We start from the raw sequence: 21,130 nt of genomic DNA, 5'->3' as shown, positions 1-21,130 counted from the left end.
TACAGTACACTTACACACTACATTTAGAGTACAAATACACAAGGTATCTATTGACATATTTACAGTATATTTACACACTGTGTTCTTTTATTGACATATTTACAGTATATTTACACACTTTGTTCTTTTATTGACATATTTACAGTATATTTACACACTTTGTTCTTTTATTGACATATTTACAGTATATTTACACACTGTGTTCTTTTATTGACATATTTACAGTATATTTACACACTGTGTTCTTTTATTGACATATTTACAGTATATTTACACACTTTGTTCTTTTATTGACATATTTACAGTATATTTACACACTGTGTTCTTTTATTGACATATTTACAGTATATTTACACACTTTGTTCTTTTATTGACATATTTACAGTATATTTACACACTTTGTTCTTTTATTGACATATTTACAGTATATTTACACACTGTGTTCTTTTATTGACATATTTACAGTATATTTACACACTGTGTTCTTTTATTGACATATTTACAGTATATTTACACACTTTGTTCTTTTATTGACATATTTACAGTATATTTACACACTTTGTTCTTTTATTGACATATTTACAGTATATTTACACACTGTGTTCTTTTATTGACATATTTACAGTATATTTACACACTGTGTTCTTTTATTGACATATTTACAGTATATTTACACACTTTGTTCTTTTATTGACATATTTACAGTATATTTACACACTGTGTTCTTTTATTGACATATTTACAGTACAACTGCACACTCTATGTTCTTTTATCTACACCATATTCTTTTATTTGCCTATGTATAGTACAACTGAATACTATGTTGTTCTATTGAAATATTTAGGTACTAACTATGCACTATGTTCTTTATTTACACAACAATGAAACATGATATTCTTGTTTTTACATCTTAACAGTACAATTACACACTCGGTTTTTAGGTACACATTTACAGTACAATTACACATTATATTATTTCATTTTACATATTAATAGTACAACCACACACTCTGTTCTTTTATTTACATACTGTATGTACAGTACAAATGCACACTCTGTTCTTTTATTCACATTCTTTGTTTACAGTACAATTAAAACCTTTGTTCTTTAATTTAGATAACAAAGTACAACCATGCACTATTTTCCTTTTTGGCATATTTACAAGTACAATTACACACTATATTATTTTATTTACTTATTTGCAGCACAACAACACACACTGTATTTATAGTTACATATTTAACATACAATTGTGATAGAAAGCTGAAGCTATAATGTACTGCTGCATAATTTGATGTGTTCTAATCCTGGGCTATTTCAAGTTCAACCTCAAATAAATGACATCTTTTTTCCATCCCAAGAGGAAGACGATCAGACGATGAAGTCACACACGCTCTCCAACCACATGAAATGTTGATTTTAGACATTCTGCTCAATGTTTGTGTACAGTAAAGAGGCAAACAGGACTTTATTTGCCTTCTGTGTGTTATGTCAGCTTCTGCTGTTTAATGCAGCCTTAAGGCGGCTGGCAACAGTTGGGAATGGTCACCTTTATATCGCAGCAATTCATGAAATCTTGCATGTTTAAAGCAAACTAAAAGAGACAAAACCAGCTAATAGGAAGCAAGTTTGCTAGCTGCCAAACTGCCACTCACACATCTTCTCTTTCTGATCTTTCTAGCAATTCCACCCAAACAGTACATTCCAAAAGTGGTGGAGGTGTGGAGGATCCTGTTTCACCAAGCAGGCGAGCACACTTTGATACATTTGTCTGCTCCCTTTTCGAACCTGACAGCTGCTTTTCAATAAAAAAAAAGTCACTTAAAGGATTAAAAAAGCCTCTAGAAGCCTGACAAATCCTCAATACAGTACATTGTACGACAAGCATCAACAATTAAAAAATAGGGATGCACCGATTAATCGGTAACCGAATATATTGGGCCGAATATGGCAAAAAAAAGCCACATTCGGCCTTCGGTGGAATGAGTTAAAAACAAGGTCGAATAGTGGCGTGTGATGCAATTTTTTGACGCGGTGACGTTGGGATATGTTGTGTACCTGTATAAGTGTATGAGGTTACAAGCACACACTTATTGAGATTTACTTGAGCCTTCTGTTTACATTATTAGCCTGTTGTGTAGGCTACCTGTATAAGTGTATGAGGTTACAAGCACACACTTATTGAGATTTAGTGGGGCCTCTGTTTACATTATTAGCCTGTTGTGTAGGCTACCTGTATAAGTGTATGAGGTTACATGCACACACTTATTGAGATTTACTTGAGCCTTCTGTTTACATTATTAGCCTGTTGTGTAGGCTACCTGTATAAGTGTATGAGGTTACAAGCACACACTTATTGAGATTTACTTGAGCCTTCTGTTTACATTATTAGCCTGTTGTGTAGGCTACCTGTATAAGTGTATGAGGTTACAAGCACACACTTATTGAGATTTACCTGAGCCTTCTGTTTACATTATTAGCCTGTTGTGTAGGCTACCTGTATAAGTGTATGAGGTTACAAGCACACACTTATTGAGATTTAGTGGGGCCTCTGTTTACATTATTAGCCTGTTGTGTAGGCTACCTGTATAAGTGTATGAGGTTACAATGTTGTGTACCTGTATAAGTGTATGAGGTTACAAGCACACACTTATTGAGATTTAGTGGGGCCTCTGTTTACATTATTAGCCTGTTGTGTAGGCTACCTGTATAAGTGTATGAGGTTACAAGCACACACTTATTGAGATTTAGTGGGGCCTCTGTTTACATTATTAGCCTGTTGTGTAGGCTACCTGTATAAGTGTATGAGGTTACAAGCACACACTTATGGAGATTTACTTGAGCCTTCTGTTTACATTATTAGCATATCTACTGTGGCTAAGCAGACTTTTGCCAAAAGGACAATAATTCATGGGGACGGCGTGGCGCAGTGGGAGAGTGGCCGTGCGCAACCCGAGGGTCACTGGTTCAAATCCCACCTAGAACCAACCTCGTCACGTCCGTTGTGTCCTGAGCAAGACACTTCACCCTTGCTCCTGATGGGTTCTGGTTGGCGCCTTGCATGGCAGCTCCCTCCATCAGTGTGTGAATGTGTGTGTGAATGTGGAAGTAGTGTCAAAGCGCTTTGAGTACCTTGAAGGTAGAAAAGTACTATACAAGTACAACCCATTTATCATTTATTTGTTGTGGGTTTATCCACTTTAATGCACTTTATTTTTTTTTTTGGAATGCATGTTTTGTTTGAAGGCCTAATATAAATGAAAAACTTTTTTTTTGAAAAGCAAAGGCTACTGGAATATTAAAAATAGGTCAATATTCAATAAAAAAATACTTTATTTGAAAAACATGTCTAAATATTTTTCTAGGCTATTTATGCAATATTAAAAAAAATTGTGAAAAACTGCGTTCATTATTCGGTATTCGGCCTTCGGCCGAGCGTTTAAATTTTATTCGGCTTCGGCCACAAATTTTCATTTCGGTGCATCCCTATTAAAAAATAGAGCAAAATGAAATAACAAAAGAAAAATATATGTTAATAGTGTTGTCCTGATACCAATATTTTTTACCAAACATGTTTCGATAATTTTCGGTATTTTTCTTAATAAAGGGGGCCACAAAAATGGCATTAATGGCTTTATTTTAACAAAAATATCTTAGTGTACATGAAACATATGTTTATTATTGTCATTTAGTCCTTCAATAAAATGTTGAACATACTAGACAACTTGTCTTTTAGTAGGAAGTAAACAAACAAAGACTCCTAATTAGTCTACCGTAACATATTGTGTACTTTATACACCTATTATTTTATACACATTATTAAGGACAAGTGGTAGAAAATGAATTATTAATCTACTTTACTGTTAATATCTGCTTGTTTTCTGTTTTAACATGTTCTATCTCCACTTCTGTTTAAATGTAATAATCACTTATTCTTCTCTTCTTTGATACTTGACATTAGTTTCCTTGCCCTGATGTGGGATCTGAACTGATGATGTCATTGTGGCTTGTGCAGCCCTTTGAGACACTTGTGATTTAGGGCTATATAAATAAACATTGATTGATAAATTGATGATACCACAAATTCAGTAATAAGTGTTTACAGGATCATACATCGGTCATATGTGGGGTGGGGGGGCAGACCAGTACTTTCTAGAGGTGGTATAGTCCCGCAGTACTATACTGTACTACTACTGGTAAACCATACAACCATATATGTTAATATTAATGATTAATAACACAGATTTGTTTTTGACTGTGTATATTCATTTTTTTTAGCCTTTTTAAAGAAAATACATGCATCGTCGCATATTATACAACTCATATGACATCATGTTGACCACGCCATTAGCCACGCCCCCATCGCCACAGGTATGTCGGTAATCTGGGGAAAAGCTTGCACTACTGCCATCTAATGAATTGGAATTGCAACTGCATGCGACGGCTACTGTATAATACCCGCAAATGATACACAGAAGTGTTAAAAAACAGGATATAACAACTTGAATGAGTTTGATTTTATTGTGAAATAATTAATATTTATGACCACATAAAGATTAATTACAGAATATAGAAACTTCTTACAGGTGTGTACAAGTGTTTATTTGCAGGTAAATACTACAGTATCTATTTAAATGTGAAAGGTACGAAACCCTACTAATTATTAAAGGGGAACATTATCAGCAGACCTATGTAAGCGTCAATATATACCTTGATGGTGCAGAAAAAAGACCATCTATTTTTTTAACCGATTTCGAACTCTAAATGGGTGAATTTTGGCAAATTAAACGCCTTTCTGTTTATCGCGCTGGAGGCGATGACGTCAGAATGTGACGTCGCCGAGGTAACACACCCACCATTTTCATTTTCAACACATTACAAACACCGGGTCTCAGCTCTGTTATTTTCCCTTTTTTGACTATTTTTTGGAACCTTGGAGACATCATGCCTGGTGGGTGTGTTGTCGGAGGGTGTAACAACACTAACAGGGAGGGATTCAAGTTGCACCACTGGCCCCAAGATGCCAAAGTGTCTGCCGCCAGACCCCCATTGAATGTGCCAGAGTGTCTCCACATTTGACCGGCGATGCTAAGACAGACATGGCACAGAGATGTATGGATAACCTGCAGATGCATTTGCAACCATAGTCAACGAAATCACAAAGGTGAGTTTTGTTGATGTTGACTGCCAGCTAATCGATGCTAACATGCTATTTACCGGCGGTGCTAAAGCAGACATGGCACAGAGATGTATGGATAACCTGCAGATGCATTTGCAACCATAGTCAACAAAATCACAAAGGTGAGTTTTGTTGATGTTGACTGCCAGCTAATTGATGCTAACATGCTACGCTAATCGATGCTAACATGCTATTTACCGGCGGTGCTAAAGCAGACATGGCACAGAGATGTATGGATAACCTGCAGATGCATTTGCAACTATATTACGTTTCCTTCCACCCACATTTAATGCGAAACAAACACTTACCAATCGATGGATTTAAGTTGCTCCAGTGTCAAAAGATGCGAAAGTCCTGATCGTTTGGTCCACACATTTTACCGGCGATGCTAACGCAGCTATTCGGCCATGCTATGGCTATGAATAGCGTCAATAGCTATTCGCTCAATAGCTTCAGTTTCTTCTTCAATATTTTCATACTCCAACCATCTGTTTCAATACATGCGTAATCTGTTGAATCGCTTAAGTCGCTGAAATCCGAGTTTGAATCCGAGCTAATGTCGCTATATCTTGCTGTGGTATTCCCATTGTTTGTTTACATTGGCAGCACTGTGTGACGTCACAGGGAAATGGATAGTGGTTTCGAAGATAGCGAAAATAAGGCACTTTAAAGCTTTATTTAGGGATATTCTGCGACCGGTAACATTTTGAAAAAAACTTCAAAAAATACAACAAGCCACTGGGAACTGATTTTTATTGTTTTTAACCCTTTTGAAATTGTGATAATGTTCCCCTTTAACACTTTGTTTTTTTTATAGTTGTAAGCAGCAGGGAAGAAAAAGGAAGAGAGATGTACCTGATGTGAAAGTTCTGAATGTTGACGTTCTTGTAGGGCGCCGTCTTCCTCTGGCACCACAACAGGAGACCCTCTTTGGCGGACGTCTCTGAGGTGGACAAGAAGGACGGAGGACTCGGTCATCTAGATGGCACTCCAACAGTGGCCATCTTGTGCTTACCTTCCACGGAAATGTCTTGGATGGCGAAGCGGAGGATGATGGTCCAGATCATCCCCAAAGTCATCTTGCCATTTCCGTCCACAATTTCTGCGTGTGGAAAAAGATGGGATTGACTGATGGCATTCTTGCATATTCCTCCGGGAGCACATTTTAGCATGCCACCTGGCACCCTCCACATGTAGATCTAGACAGCCAGACAAGCTCACACAGCACTGAGGACATGAAAGATGCAGCAGCTTTACAAGGTCTTCCCTGGCAGCCCTGACTCAGTCTGTGGTCCATCACTCATGTCTAAGCTGGGACATCTGCTGCCAGGACAGACTGCTGCTGCGAGTAAGGAGTCTGATCCAAAAGTGTTGTTCTATCAGCGTGAACTTGTGTGATGGTCCGCTTGGACATAAACACCACAGTCGCTGTTCAACTCCTGAACACAGCAGCCACAGGTCTGAACTTGACCACACCCCTACTCTCCTTCACTTTCTCTCTTATCCTCCCTTGGCAAGATTCAATGTCATGGATATTTCCAGTCAATTAATCATAGCTCCACATTGGCCTTGATGAAGATGCATCCTGTCAATGGATAGGGTTTACTTGGTCCTGTCGAGGGACGGGCATTGGTTCCTACGTAACCGGAAGTAACCGGACCGGAAAAAGAAGAAGCTGCGGTTACTTTATTTTGGTGGCAAGTAAATGCAGACTCAGCCCCTCGGTAGCAAGTTCTCGGCCATGACATTGTACAAGTAGCGTGCTAACTGGGCAATAAACATCTACAGAATATAGAATCAACATCCATCCATCCATCCATCTTCTTCCGCTTATCCGAGGTCGGGTCGCGGGGGCAACAGCCTAAGCAGGGAAACCCAGACTTCCCTCTCCCCAGCCACTTCGTCTAGCTCTTCCCGGGGGATCCCGAGGCGTTCCCAGGCCAGCCGGGAGACATAGTCTTCCCAACGTGTCCTGGGTCTTCCCCGTGGCCTCCTACCGGTTGGACGTGCCCTAAACACCTCCCTAGGGAGGCGTTCGGGTGGCATCCTGACCAGATGCCCGAACCACCTCATCTGGCTCCTCTCCATGTGGAGGAGCAGCGGCTTTACTTTGAGTTCCTCCCGGATGGCAGAGCTTCTCACCCTATCTCTAAGGGAGAGACCCAAACTCATTTGGGCCGCTTGTACCCGTGATCTTATCCTTTCGGTCATGACCCAAAGCTCATGACCATAGGTGAGGATGGGAACGTAGATCGACCGGTAAATTGAGAGCTTTGCCTTCCGGTTCAGCTCCTTCTTCACCACAACGGATCGATACAACGTCCGCATTACTGAAGACGCCGCACCGATCCGCCTGTCCATCTCACCATCCACTCTTCCCTCACTAGGTACTTGAACTCCTCCACTTGGGGCAGGGTCTCCTCCCCAACCCGGAGATTGCACTCCACCCTTTTTTCGGGCGAGAACCATGGACTCGGACTTTGAGGTGCTGATTCTCATTCCGGTCAACATGTAATCAATATAAAAAAATGTGTTCAATAAAACGTTCAACATTTTTTTTTCTTTGTTTTTGAAGCAAGGTTGGTGTTATGTTCCGTGGTCTGGATTGTGTTTTGTTAGTTTTTGGACTCCATTAGTTCCTGTTTGCTCTTCCTTGTTTGTTTTGTCACCATGATTTTATGCGATTTCTGATTTGAATCGCAAAATGGATCTCATCTTGGAGAAGTTTGCTGAGAAGGAATAATTAAATTGAATTTGAGAGATCCAGCACGGACTCAGCGCAGGCAAGTCATTGTTTGGACTGCTCGAAGAAAAACAACATCTTAATCTACGACTTGACTCCCTGGAATGGCCTTGATGCAATCAGGAACAAGCTGTTCTGAAGAACTCCCCCGAGGACTCCTCAAAGATGGACGCTTTTGACCTTCCTTTTTGTCAACAACACCTGGTGTCGAACTTTGAAATCGGCCCCAGTCCACAAAAACATTTCAACATCTCACCCAAGTTAGTTGGGCATACATGCACGCACACGCCCCTCCCCAAATCAACGCCTTCACCACTGCTTCATTCCTCCGGGGTTGTGGATGGCTGAGTCGCACTTTGTAGCGGCAGCTGGCCTCCAGTTTTTTTTATTAAATGTGCTTTTCATGATGGTATCCTTACATCACACTCAAATTTTTAAGCGCAGGCCTAAATTTACCGCATGCCTTTGGTAAGCGCCGCAGTGAGAAGAGGTTTTAAATTAATTAGCGCCCCGGCGGCAATTCAAGGAAATACGTTATTTCAATTACTGGTTTGTTTAACTTAAATGTCCAAAAATTCAATAAAGATTAAAACGTGTTTTCCATTTTTTAAGTTCCGTCCGGGCAGCGTTTTTGAAGTACCAATTTGGTTCTGGTATCCGTTAAATGAAAAAGGATAGCCATCAGTAGTCCTGTCTGTGTTAAATCCCATCCAACAGGTTGGGCCGCCTCCGATAATCACCAAGCTTCTCGCTCTAATCCAATCAGGATCAGGCGGCTCGGGTGCAGCTGGACTGTGACGGACAGAATGTTGCAAAGTGCGGCGTGGACCTGTAACGCCGGGAAAGACACAAACTCTAGCAGGGAGTTACAATTGAGGTGGACAGGCTAAATTAGCCTTCCAAGGAGAAGAGGAGTGATGATTCCGGGGCAGAAGTACAAATCCTGGTAATGGAAACTGCAAACCTCCCCCACCCCCAAAGCCTTTTGTCCCTCACGGGACGTATGGAGCGCTCCCGTCCCGGCAGATTCAAGGCCGCATAATCCGTCTGGTCAAGCAACAAATCTTCTTATCAAAAGAATTCAATTGGAGCAAATATCTTTGTCACGATACATAATCTGCATCCTTTCTAATGTAAACACGGCTTTGAATATTTACTGCTTTTCCACCGTCCACCCATCACTTGTGCAGCAACATTAGGGATAGTACCTTTCACTTTAGTAACCACTCCTGGTACCTTGGAATTGATATCAGTACTCAATGCTATCAACTGTTGGTACTTTTGTGTGTGATTAGAGGAGCTGTATTATGCAAAACTAAGTGTTCTTACCTACCGTATTTCCTATACTATATACCGCAGGGTATATAGTATGTGCCTGCCTAGAATTACTGCCGGGTCAAACTCGTTTTGCTAAATATTATTTTTATTAGCGCATGTCTCGAATTTCCGCCAGGTCAAACTCGTTTCGCCAAATAATTAGCATATGCCTAGAATTTCCCCCGGGTCAAACTCGTCACGTCACGAGTTTGTCACCATTTTGAAAATGGAGGAGGCTGATTTCAATCATTTGAAATCACATAAAGGGAAGAAGATTAAGAGCTATTCAGTAGGATTTAAGGTCCAAGCTATTGAATATGCTAAAAAGAACAGTAAGCAGCTATGTTTTATTAATATACCGTAGCTGCGTGTGTCAAATATGAGTCATTAAATGACTCCCGCCTCCTGGTGGTAGAGGGCGCTAGTGATCCTTCTTGCGACTACTCGGCTGCAGAAGAAGTGACAACAAGCAGCAAGAGTGAGCAGCCATCCTTTAGTTTTTCCTCTCGCTTGCACTTTTAACATGGAGGATTACATATCTAAAATAAAACCGTTTTCTAAACTGGACTTTCAATCCAAGCAGGAGGTAATAAAGGAAGTGGGAGCAGTGGGAGAGTGGCCGTGCGCAACCCGAGCGTCCCTGGTTCAAATCCCACCTAGTACCAACCTCGTCACGTCCGTTGTGTCCTGAGCAAGACACTTCACCCTTGCTCCTGATGGGTGCTGGTTGGCGCCTTGCATGGCAGCTCCGTCCATCAGTGTGTGAATGTGGAAATAGTGTCAAAGCGCTTTGAGTACCTTGAAGGTAGAAAAGCGCTATACAAATACAACCCATTTATTTATCATTTAAGATCTCCATCGAGACAGAGAGACTTTTAAAAGTGAAGAAAGATAAGGAAGACTTCTATAAACAAGTTATCGATGCTTCTGATCAGAAGGAGCTGCGCATGGACTTCATTTATAAGTAAAGGTAAGACCATAATAACGTTTTTTTCCTTTATTAAATGTGCTTTTCATGATGGCATCCTTACATCACACTCAAATGTATAAGCGCAGGCCTAAATTTACCGCATGCCTTTGGTAAACACCGGAGTGAGAAGAGGTTTCAAATTAATTAGCGCCCCGCCGGCAATTCAAGGAAATACGGTTTTAGTACCTGCTGTTGTGTATTTGGGATCTGCATAAGTCCTGAACATTTCAAATCGAACCAAGGAGAGATTGTGGAGATATTTATAAAATAATATTGCATTCCTTCATATTTCCGTCCGGTGACATTTTCCACACCGGTGACGTCAGCAGATTATCCATATATGGTATGAATTTAGCCAAAGTGCTTTGCGCGAGTCCGCCGATGTTGTCTGCGGGGTAGTCAACAATCTCTTTCTTTTTCGCTGTGGGGCAGACTAACTTGTACATGCACATGCACGTACGAGCCATGCTATGATGTTGCCAATTTTAAAACAAAGTATTCTATTACCATGAATTGATTAACCTGGACCCCGACTTAAATAAGTTTAAAAAATTATTGGGGTGTTAACATCCATTCATCCATCTTCTTCTGCTTATCCGAGGTAGTGTCGCGGGGGCAGCAGCCTAAGCAGGGAAGCCCAGACTTCCCTCTCCCCAGCAACTTTGTCCAGATCTTCCCGGGGGATCCCGAGGCGTTCCCAGGCCAGCTGGGAGACATAGTCTTCCCAACGTGTCCTGGGTCTTCCCTGTGGCCTCCTACCGGTTGGAGGCGTTCGGGTGGCATCCTGACTCCGCATCTGGCTCCTCTCCATGTGGAGGAGCAACAGCTTTACTTTGAGCTCCTCCCGGATGGCAGAACTTCTCACCCTAATAGAGTGTTTTTAAATGGATGTTTTATCTACGGTAAAATATGTTTTGTCCTACTCAAATTGTGTAGTTTATATATATATATTTTGCATATTTATGCAAACAACACCTGTAACAACACCTGTGCTTTACTTTATCTTCTGTGTTCATAAAAGGAAGTAAGCGTGCAGAGGGAGATGTAGCCAGTGCTGCCTGCAGGAGCAAAGGTCCCCGCCTCTGTCCATGGTGCTGAGGACAGAGCACCATCAGACGGGGGCGTGGCAGTGCTGACGGCGAGACACAGCAGGCAGGTGATCGGATTTCACAGGTGGTACATGTTCATCTAATCATCTGTTGTCTTTAACAGTAAGCGGCCGGGAGCAGACAGGGAGAGAGGATACGGACGTGAGTGAAAAGTCAGGTTCTGCGAGAGAAAACATTTGCTTAACTTCTTTTTACACCGGCGTGGCAGTGGAAATGTTACTTCAAACATGTTGTGTAGTTTTTGCAGACACGACATCACAGTGCAGGTTCTGTAATTGCCTTTAATGGCCAAAAACAAGAATCGCTGCTGAAAGATCACGTCTGACTGCTGTGAACTTATTTGTGCACAATGAGCAGCATCGGACCCTGATGGCTTGTTTTTGCCGCACCGGCAGACCCAGCGGCTGCGACCGTGACAAAACAGAAGAGTCTCTGACTGAGAGCTGACGTGGAAGAGAAATAGGCTGAAAAGTGAAAGGGAACTCACCCTCAGCACCGATGGACACCAGCTTGACTCCTTTGCTGGCGATGAAGTCCAGCGCTTTGTTGACGTTGGAGATCTTGTGGACTCTCATCTTGCCTCGCTCGGGTTTGGCCAGACGTTCTCCTTAAAGCCAAAAGAAAAAAAACAGCCTTCGTGTTCATGTTGACGTCAGGATGATGACCACCTTTTCTCCTTTCTTACCTGAGATGACCTCCAACAGGAGCATCAGTTTGAGGCCATCCCGGAAGTCCTCCTCGATGTTCTCGATTTGTGTGCCTGCTTTCCTTAAGTGGGAGTTGCACCAGGCTGTGAAAGTCTGCAGAGGAAAGACAGGTAAATACGTATTGAGTCTTAAAGGTGTTCTTAAACATCAGCACATTCAAACAAGCAGCAACTTTGTAAAACAGGCTTCGCTACACATCTTAAAATCACACAACTGCAGTCATGGGAGTTGCAGGTTGGATCAATTATTTTCTCTTCAGTGAATATGCTAACCTGGCATGATATTAAAAATAGGGTGCACAAAAAATGGATGTAATTTATATATATATATATATAATAGGGATGCACCGATTAATCGGTAACCGAATATATTGGGCCGAATATGGCAAAAAAAGCCACATTCGGCCTTCGGTGGAATGAGTTAAAAACAAGGCCGAATAGTGGCGTGTGACGCAATTTTTTGACGCGGTGACGTTGGGATATGTTGTGTACCTGTATAAGTGTATGAGGTTACATGCACACACTTATTGAGATTTAGTGGGGCCTCTGTTTACATTATTAGCCTGTTGTGTAGGCTACCTGTATAAGTGTATGAGGTTACATGCACACACTTATTGAGATTTACTTGAGCCTCTGTTTACATTATTAGCCTGTTGTGTAGGCTACCTGTATAAGTGTATGAGGTTACAAGCACACACTTATTGAGATTTAGTGGGGCCTCTGTTTACATTATTAGCCTGTTGTGTAGGCTACCTGTATAAGTGTATGAGGTTACATGCACACACTTATTGAGATTTACTTGAGCCTCTGTTTACATTATTAGCCTGTTGTGTAGGCTACCTGTATAAGTGTATGAGGTTACAAGCACACACTTATTGAGATTTACCTGAGCCTTCTGTTTACATTATTAGCCTGTTGTGTAGGCTACCTGTATAAGTGTATGAGGTTACAAGCACACACTTATTGAGATTTACTTGAGCCTTCTGTTTACATTATTAGCATATCTACTGTGGCTAAGCAGACTTTTGCCAAAAGGACAATAATTCATTTGTTGTGGGTTTATCCACTTTAATGCACTTTATTTTTTTTTAGGAATGCATATTTTGTTTGAAGGCCTAATATAAATGAAAAACTTTGTGCTTTTTTTTGAAAAGCAAAGGCTACTGGAATATTAAAAAAATGTCAATATTTGATAAAAAAATACTTTATTTGGAAAACATGTCTAAATATTTTTCTAGGCTATTTATGCAATATTAAAAAATTGTGAAAAACTGCGTTCATTATTCAGTATTCGGCCTTCGGCCAAGTGTTTAAATTTTATTCGGCTTCGGCTTCGGCCACAAATTTTAATTTCGGTGCATCCCCAATATATATATATATATATATATATATATATATATATATATATATATATATATGAAATTGTGTTCAGGATTAATAACAAATGAGTGCGTCTAAGAGACATATAATTTGCCAGAGACAAACATAGCTCATTAGCATAAAATCTCATTAGCATTCAAAAACACGTACGGCACATCTGACACTTATTTAAGATTTTAGAGAAGTCCAATAATATTTGGTGAGACAATACCACGCACACGACTGTCCTCTGGTCTTCTGTCACTTACTAGATAGTGTTCATACAGCACTGGTAGACGTGAGGGTAGTACAACAAATGTGAATGATAGTCTCCTTGGGAACTGTGTACACTTTGTACTAGTAAGGGTCATTTTCTGGCACGCTGATGACCAACACGTGCAAAGGGACTAATCATCAGCAGCATGAATGCCTCTGTGCTAATTACACCCCGAGCCCAAATATCAGTTGGCATGTTTCCTCCAGGGATCCCGAGCAGGACGTAGAGAAGCTGAGCCAGGCGCTCCGTGAAAGCCAACTCTGTGTTTCTGGGCGCTGACATCATGCCCTAAAAGGCAGTCGCAGCAGGGCTTGTTTTGCTGTCAAAACAGCAGAAGGGAAATGGGGTGTAACAAAGTAGACAATGAGTCCAGATTAGACAGCGCTTCATTTCCAAAGACAGAAGCCACTAAAATAGTGATTTAGGGCAACTGGCAGACCTGCCGCCGCTTGGATGTTACAGGACTTTATAGGCTGCACTTGGATGTTACAGGACTTTATAGGCTGCACTTGGATGTTACAGGACTTTATAGGCTGCACTTGGATGTTACAGGACTTTATAGGCTGCAACCCCACTTGGATGTTACAGGACTTTATAGGCTGCAACCCCACTTGGATGTTACAGGACTTTATAGGCTGCAACCCCACTTGGATGTTACAGGACTTTATAGGCTGCAACCTCACTTGGATGTTACAGGACTTTATAGGCTGCACTTGGATGTTACAGGACTTTATAGGCTGCAACCCCACTTGGATGTTACAGGACTTTATAGGCTGCAACCCCACTTGGATGTTACAGGACTTTATGGGCTGCACTTGGATGTTACAGGACTTTATAGGCTGCAACCCCACTTGGATGTTACAGTAACTGCACTTGGATGTTACAGGACTTTATAGGCTGCAACCCCACTTGGATGTTACAGGACTTTATAGGCTGCACTTGGATGTTACAGGACTTTATAGGCTGCAACCCCACTTGGATGTTACAGGACTTTATGAGCTGCAACCCCACTTGGATGTTACAGGACTTTATGGGCTGCACTTGGATGTTACAGGACTTTATGGGCTGCAACCCCACTTGGATGTTACAGGACTTTATAGGCTGCAACCCCACTTGGATGTTACAGGACTTTATGGGCTGCAACCCCACTTGGATGTTACAGTAACTGCACTTGGATGTTACAGGACTTTATAGGCTGCAACCCCACTTGGATGTTACAGGACTTTATAGGCTGCAACCCCACTTGGATGTTACAGGACTTTATGGGCTGCACTTGGATGTTACAGGACTTTATAGGCTGCAACCCCACTTGGATGTTACAGTAACTGCACTTGGATGTTACAGGACTTTATAGGCTGCAACCCCACTTGGATGTTACAGGACTTTATAGGCTGCACTTGGATGTTACAGGACTTTATAGGCTGCAACCCCACTTGGATGTTACAGGACTTTATGAGCTGCAACCCCACTTGGATGTTACAGGACTTTATGGGCTGCACTTGGATGTTACAGGACTTTATGGGCTGCAACCCCACTTGGATGTTACAGGACTTTATAGGCTGCAACCCCACTTGGATGTTACAGGACTTTATGGGCTGCAACCCCACTTGGATGTTACAGTAACTGCACTTGGATGTTACAGGACTTTATAGGCTGCAACCCCACTTGGATGTTACAGGACTTTATAGGCTGCAACCCCACTTGGATGTTACAGGACTTTATAGGCTGCAACCCCACTTGGATGTTACAGGACTTTATAGGCTGCAACCCCACTTGGATGTTACAGGACTTTATAGGCTGCAACCCCACTTGGATGTTACAGGACTTTATGGGCTGCACTTGGATGTTACAGGACTTTATAGGCTGCAACCCCACTTGGATGTTACAGGACTTTATGAGCTGCAACCCCACTTGGATGTTACAGGACTTTATGGGCTGCACTTGGATGTTACAGGACTTTATGGGCTGCAACCCCACTTGGATGTTACAGGACTTTATAGGCTGCAACCTCACTTGGATGTTACAGGACTTTATGGGCTGCAACCCCACTTGGATGTTACAGTAACTGCACTTGGATGTTACAGGACTTTATAGGCTGCAACCCCACTTGGATGTTACAGGACTTTATAGGCTGCAACCCCACTTGGATGTTACAGGACTTTATAGGCTGCAACCCCACTTGGATGTTACAGGACTTTATAGGCCGCAACCCCACTTGGATGTTACAGGACTTTATAGGCTGCAACCCCACTTGGATGTTACAGGACTTTATAGGCCGCAACCCCACTTGGATGTTACAGGACTTTATAGGCCGCAACCCCACTTGGATGTTACAGGACTTTATAGGCTGCAACCCCACTTGGATGTTACAGTAACTGCACTTGGATGTTACAGGACTTTATAGGCTGCAACCCCACTTGGATGTTACAGGACTTTATAGGCTGCAACCCCACTTGGATGTTACAGGACTTTATAGGCTGCAACCCCACTTGGATGTTACAGGACTTTATAGGCCGCAACCCCACTTGGATGTTACAGGACTTTATAGGCTGCAACCCCACTTGGATGTTACAGTAACTGCACTTGGATGTTACAGGACTTTATAGGCTGCAACCCCACTTGGATGTTACAGGACTTTATAGGCTGCAACCCCACTTGGATGTTACAGGACTTTATAGGCTGCAACCCCACTTGGATGTTACAGGACTTTATAGGCTGCAACCCCACTTGGATGTTACAGGACTTTATAGGCTGCAACCCCACTTGGATGTTACAGTAACTGCACTTGGATGTTACAGGACTTTATAGGCTGCAACCCCACTTGGATGTTACAGGACTTTATAGGCTGCAACCCCACTTGGATGTTACAGGACTTTATAGGCTGCAACCCCACTTGGATGTTAGAGGACTTTATAGGCTGCAACCCCACTTGGATGTTACAGGACTTTATAGGCTGCAACATCACATGGATGTTACAGTAACTGCACTTGGATGTTACAGTAAAGTAAAGACAACTTGCTGAAGAAGACAACATGTTGCATAAAGACAACTTGCTGAAGAAGACAACATGTTGTGTGAAGAAGACAAGATGTTGCATGAAGACAAGATGTTGCATGAAGACAAGATGTTGCATGAAGACAAGATGTTGCATGAAGACAAGATGTTGCATGAAGACAAGATGTTGCATGAAGACAAGATGTTGCATGAAGACAAGATGTTGCATGAAGACAAGATGTTGCATGAAGACAAGATGTTGCATGAAGACAACATGTTGCATGAAGACAAGATGTTGCATGAAGACAAGATGTTGCATGAAGACAAGATGTTGCATGAAGACAACATGTTGCATGAAGACAAGATGTTGCATGAAGACAAGATGTTGCATGAAGACAAGATGTTGCATGAAGACAAGATGTTGCATGAAGACAAGATGTTGCATGAAGACAAGATGTTGCATGAAGACAAGATGTTGCATGAAGAGAAGATGTTGCATGAAGACAAGATGTTGCATGAAGACAAGATGTTGCATGAAGACAAGATGTTGCATGAAGAGAAGATGTTGCATGAAGAGAAGATGTTGCATGAAGACAAGATGTTGCATGAAGACAAGATGTTGCATGAAGACAAGATGTTGCATGAAGACAAGATGTTGCATGAAGACAAGATGTTGCATGAAGACAAGATGTTGCATGAAGACAAGATGTTGCATGAAGACAAGATGTTGCATGAAGACAAGATGTTGCATGAAGACAAGATGTTGCATGAAGACAAGATGTTGCATGAAGAGAAGATGTTGCATGAAGACAAGATGTTGCATGAAGAGAAGATGTTGCATGAAGACAAGATGTTGCATGAAGAGAAGATGTTGCATGAAGAGAAGATGTTGCATGAAGACAAGATGTTGCATGAAGACAAGATGTTGCATGAAGAGAAGATGTTGCATGAAGACAAGATGTTGCATGAAGACAAGATGTTGCATGAAGACAAGATGTTGCATGAAGACAAGATGTTGCATGAAGACAAGATGTTGCATGAAGACAAGATGTTGCATGAAGACAAGATGTTGCATGAAGACAAGATGTTGCATGAAGACAAGATGTTGCATGAAGACAACATGTTGCATGAAGACAAGATGTTGCATGAAGACAAGATGTTGCATGAAGACAAGATGTTGCATGAAGACAACATGTTGCATGAAGACAAGATGTTGCATGAAGACAAGATGTTGCATGAAGACAAGATGTTGCATGAAGACAAGATGTTGCATGAAGACAAGATGTTGCATGAAGAGAAGATGTTGCATGAAGACAAGATGTTGCATGAAGACAACATGTTGCATGAAGACAAGATGTTGCATGAAGACAAGATGTTGCATGAAGACAACATGTTGCATGAAGACAAGATGTTGCATGAAGACAAGATGTTGCATGAAGACAAGATGTTGCATGAAGACAAGATGTTGCATGAAGAGAAGATGTTGCATGAAGACAACATGTTGCATGAAGACAAGATGTTGCATAAAGACAACATGTTGCATGAAGACAAGATGTTGCATGAAGAGAAGATGTTGCATGAAGACAAGATGTTGCATGAAGACAAGATGTTGTACATGAGCACCTCCTCTCTGTGTGTCAAAGCAACCAAGTGAGGTGTGCAGAAAGGTAAGAGTGTTGATCAGCAGGCCAGATGTGCTGGACATGCACATGTGTCAGCAGACATGACGGCCTGACCTCCTCGGGCACGACTCAGCATGTTTGTGTCGGGACAGAATAAAAAATAAAAAAGCTGCATTGAAGAAAGCCAAAGTCCTCCTTCTGCGCCCCTCCCCCGCCATCGCTGCTCACTTAGGAAAGTATTTGTGCTGCACGTCTGACACGGTCTTCATAGAAACACCCCAGCAGAGAGAAATATTCTTCTTCCACACACTTTGGCAGCCACAGGACACAGGAAGTCAGACATAAACATGCACTTTTTGAAACAAATGAGCTTATAGTGGAGAAGCTGGAAAAAGGAAAGTAGACAATAATGAGAAGAAGACACAGGATGGAGCTGGCCTAACTAAGTCTGATCACAGACTACTCTCAGGGATACTTTCAAACAGGAAAGTGGACACAGAGAAGAAAGTGTGTCCTCCTGCACAGAGAAGAAAGTGTGTCCTCCTGCACAGAGAAGAAAGTGTGTCCTCCTGCACAGAGAAGAAAGTGTGTCCTCCTGCACATCCACTATATTCTTCTGCAGTAATAGGAAAAAAGGATGTGGTGCACGTTAGAATTCCAGGGAAATGCAAGCCACATGTAGCCTGTAGTAATACACATAACCTGCTAGTACATCTGCTGGCTGACTAATACATCTCAACTTCACATAAAAACTCCTCATGCGGCGTAACCGGGGGAGCGATGCGACGTCTCCGATGTGAAAAACAGATCGGACTCCGCGGGGGGGAGGACGGTGTGATGGTGCAAAAAGGCTACGAAGAAAGCGAGAAGACAGCGAAGTTGAAGCTTGGACAGAAAAGGCAGAGAAGACGAGGTCAGAGGCCAGTTGGACAAGGTCTGCTGGGATAAAAACCACACAAGTTCATTTGAAGGAGCGCTTGAGGACTTGGAAGGGAACCTCAGCCAAGGCAGCCATCTTCATGTGGGTCGGACAAGAACTGCTCTCTGATGGCAGAACCTGGAGGACAAGAGTGTTGGGACACTCCAGCAGAAGTTGTTCCCACTTTGTAGCAACTACCGCCGACACATTCTTCTCCAGAAACATTCTACAACATCCTGGGAATTTAAACCCTCTTTGTTTGGTCACAACTCAAGAACATTGTGGAGTTTCACCCTCAGTCATAATCACACTTTTTTCAAGGACCAAGGTCCTGAGGCCTTTTTCCACCGCAGGCACCTTTACAGGAACTACCCACCAAAAACTACCAGGGTAGATTTAGTTCTACAGGAAGCAACACATTTAGCTGAACTTCACCAATGTTGTGGTCCAAAATGTAAGCAGTAGCTTGTGGATGATGGCTACCTAAAGTGTCTTTTTGCAGGTAAACTTGCCAAGGAACATGGAAGCAAATCTGAACATTGCTGGATGTATACTAGGCAGCACGGTGGCAGAGGGGTTGGTGTGTGTCCCTCACAATACGAAGGTTCTGAGTTCAATCCCGGGCTCGGGATCTTTCTGAGTGGAGTTTGCATGTTCTCCCCGTGACTGCCTGGGTTCTACTCCGGCTACCTCCCACCTCCAAAGACATGCTCCTGGGGATAGGCCCCTCCCACCTCCAAAGACATGCACCTGGGGATAGGCCCCTCCCACCTCCAAAGACATGCACCTGGGGATAGGCCCCTCCCACCTCCAAAGACATGCACCTGGGGATAGGCCCCTCCCACCTCCAAAGACTTGCTCCTGGGGATAGGCCCCTCCCACCTCCAAAGACATGCACCTGGGGATAGGCCCCTCCCACCTCCAAAGACTTGCTCCTGGGGATAGGCCCCTCCCACCTCCAAAGATATGCACCTGGGGATAGGCCCCTCCCACCTCCAAAGACATGCACCTGGGGATAGGCCCCTCCCACCTCCAAAGACTTGCTCCTGGGGATAGACCCCTCCCACCTCCAAAGACATGCACCTGGGGATAGGCCCCTCCCACCTCCAAAGACATGCACCTGGGGATAGGCCCCTCCCACCTCCAAAGACATGCTCCTGGGAATAGGCCCCTCCCACCTCCAAAGACTTGCTCCTGATTGGCAACACTAAATGTTCCCTAGTGTGTGAATGTTGTCTATCTGTGTTGGCCCTCCGATGAGGTGGCGACTTGTCCAGGGTGTACGGCGCCTTCCGCCCGATTGTAGCACCAGCGCCCCCCGCGACCCCAAAGGGAATAAGCGGTAGAAAATGGATGTATGTAGGTATGTGTACTTCTGACTAAGCACACATAATAAGTATTAAGCTCTGGGCTGAGTTGAGTTTATACCAAAAAGTTCTATTTTGGTTTCATCTGACCACATGACATTCTCCCAATCCTCTGCTGTATCATCCATGTATCCATTTTGGTATCAACTCAACTGGTGGTGTTTGGAGGAAGAAGAATACTGAGTTGCATCCCAAGAACACCATACCTACTGTGAAGCATGGGGGTGGAAACATCATGCTTTGGGGCTGTTTTTCTGCTAAGGGGACAGGACGATTGATCCGTGTTAAGGAAAGAATGAATGGGGCCATGTATCCTGAGATTTGGAGCCAAAACCTCCTTCCATCAGTGAGAGCTTTGAATGCTTGACCAAATACTTATTTTCCACCATCATTTACAAATAAATTCTTTAAAATTCCTACAATGTGAATTCCTGGATGTTTTTTTACCACATTCTGTCTCTCACAGTTGAAGTGTACCTATGATGAAAATTACAGACCTCTGTCATCATTTTAAAAGGGAGAACTTGCACAATCGCTGGCTGACTAAATACTTTTTTGCCCCACTGTT

General features: G+C 42.5%; 1 protein-coding gene across 1 annotated transcript in view; it reads right to left on the bottom strand.

Moving 5' to 3' along the window:
• Positions 1 to 21,130, bottom strand: part of actn1 (actinin, alpha 1) — a 101,610-nt gene that overhangs the window by 51,853 nt on the left and 28,627 nt on the right. The window contains 4 exon segments of the mRNA XM_061893882.1: positions 6,035 to 6,122; positions 6,195 to 6,281; positions 11,806 to 11,925; positions 12,004 to 12,118. Coding sequence (XP_061749866.1) covers positions 6,035 to 6,122; positions 6,195 to 6,281; positions 11,806 to 11,925; positions 12,004 to 12,118 — 410 coding nt within the window.

This window comes from Nerophis ophidion, linkage group LG03, assembly GCF_033978795.1.
Source record: "Nerophis ophidion isolate RoL-2023_Sa linkage group LG03, RoL_Noph_v1.0, whole genome shotgun sequence".
Classification (NCBI taxonomy): Eukaryota; Metazoa; Chordata; class Actinopteri; order Syngnathiformes; family Syngnathidae; genus Nerophis; species Nerophis ophidion.
This window is presented reverse-complemented; position numbering and strand designations above follow the sequence as displayed.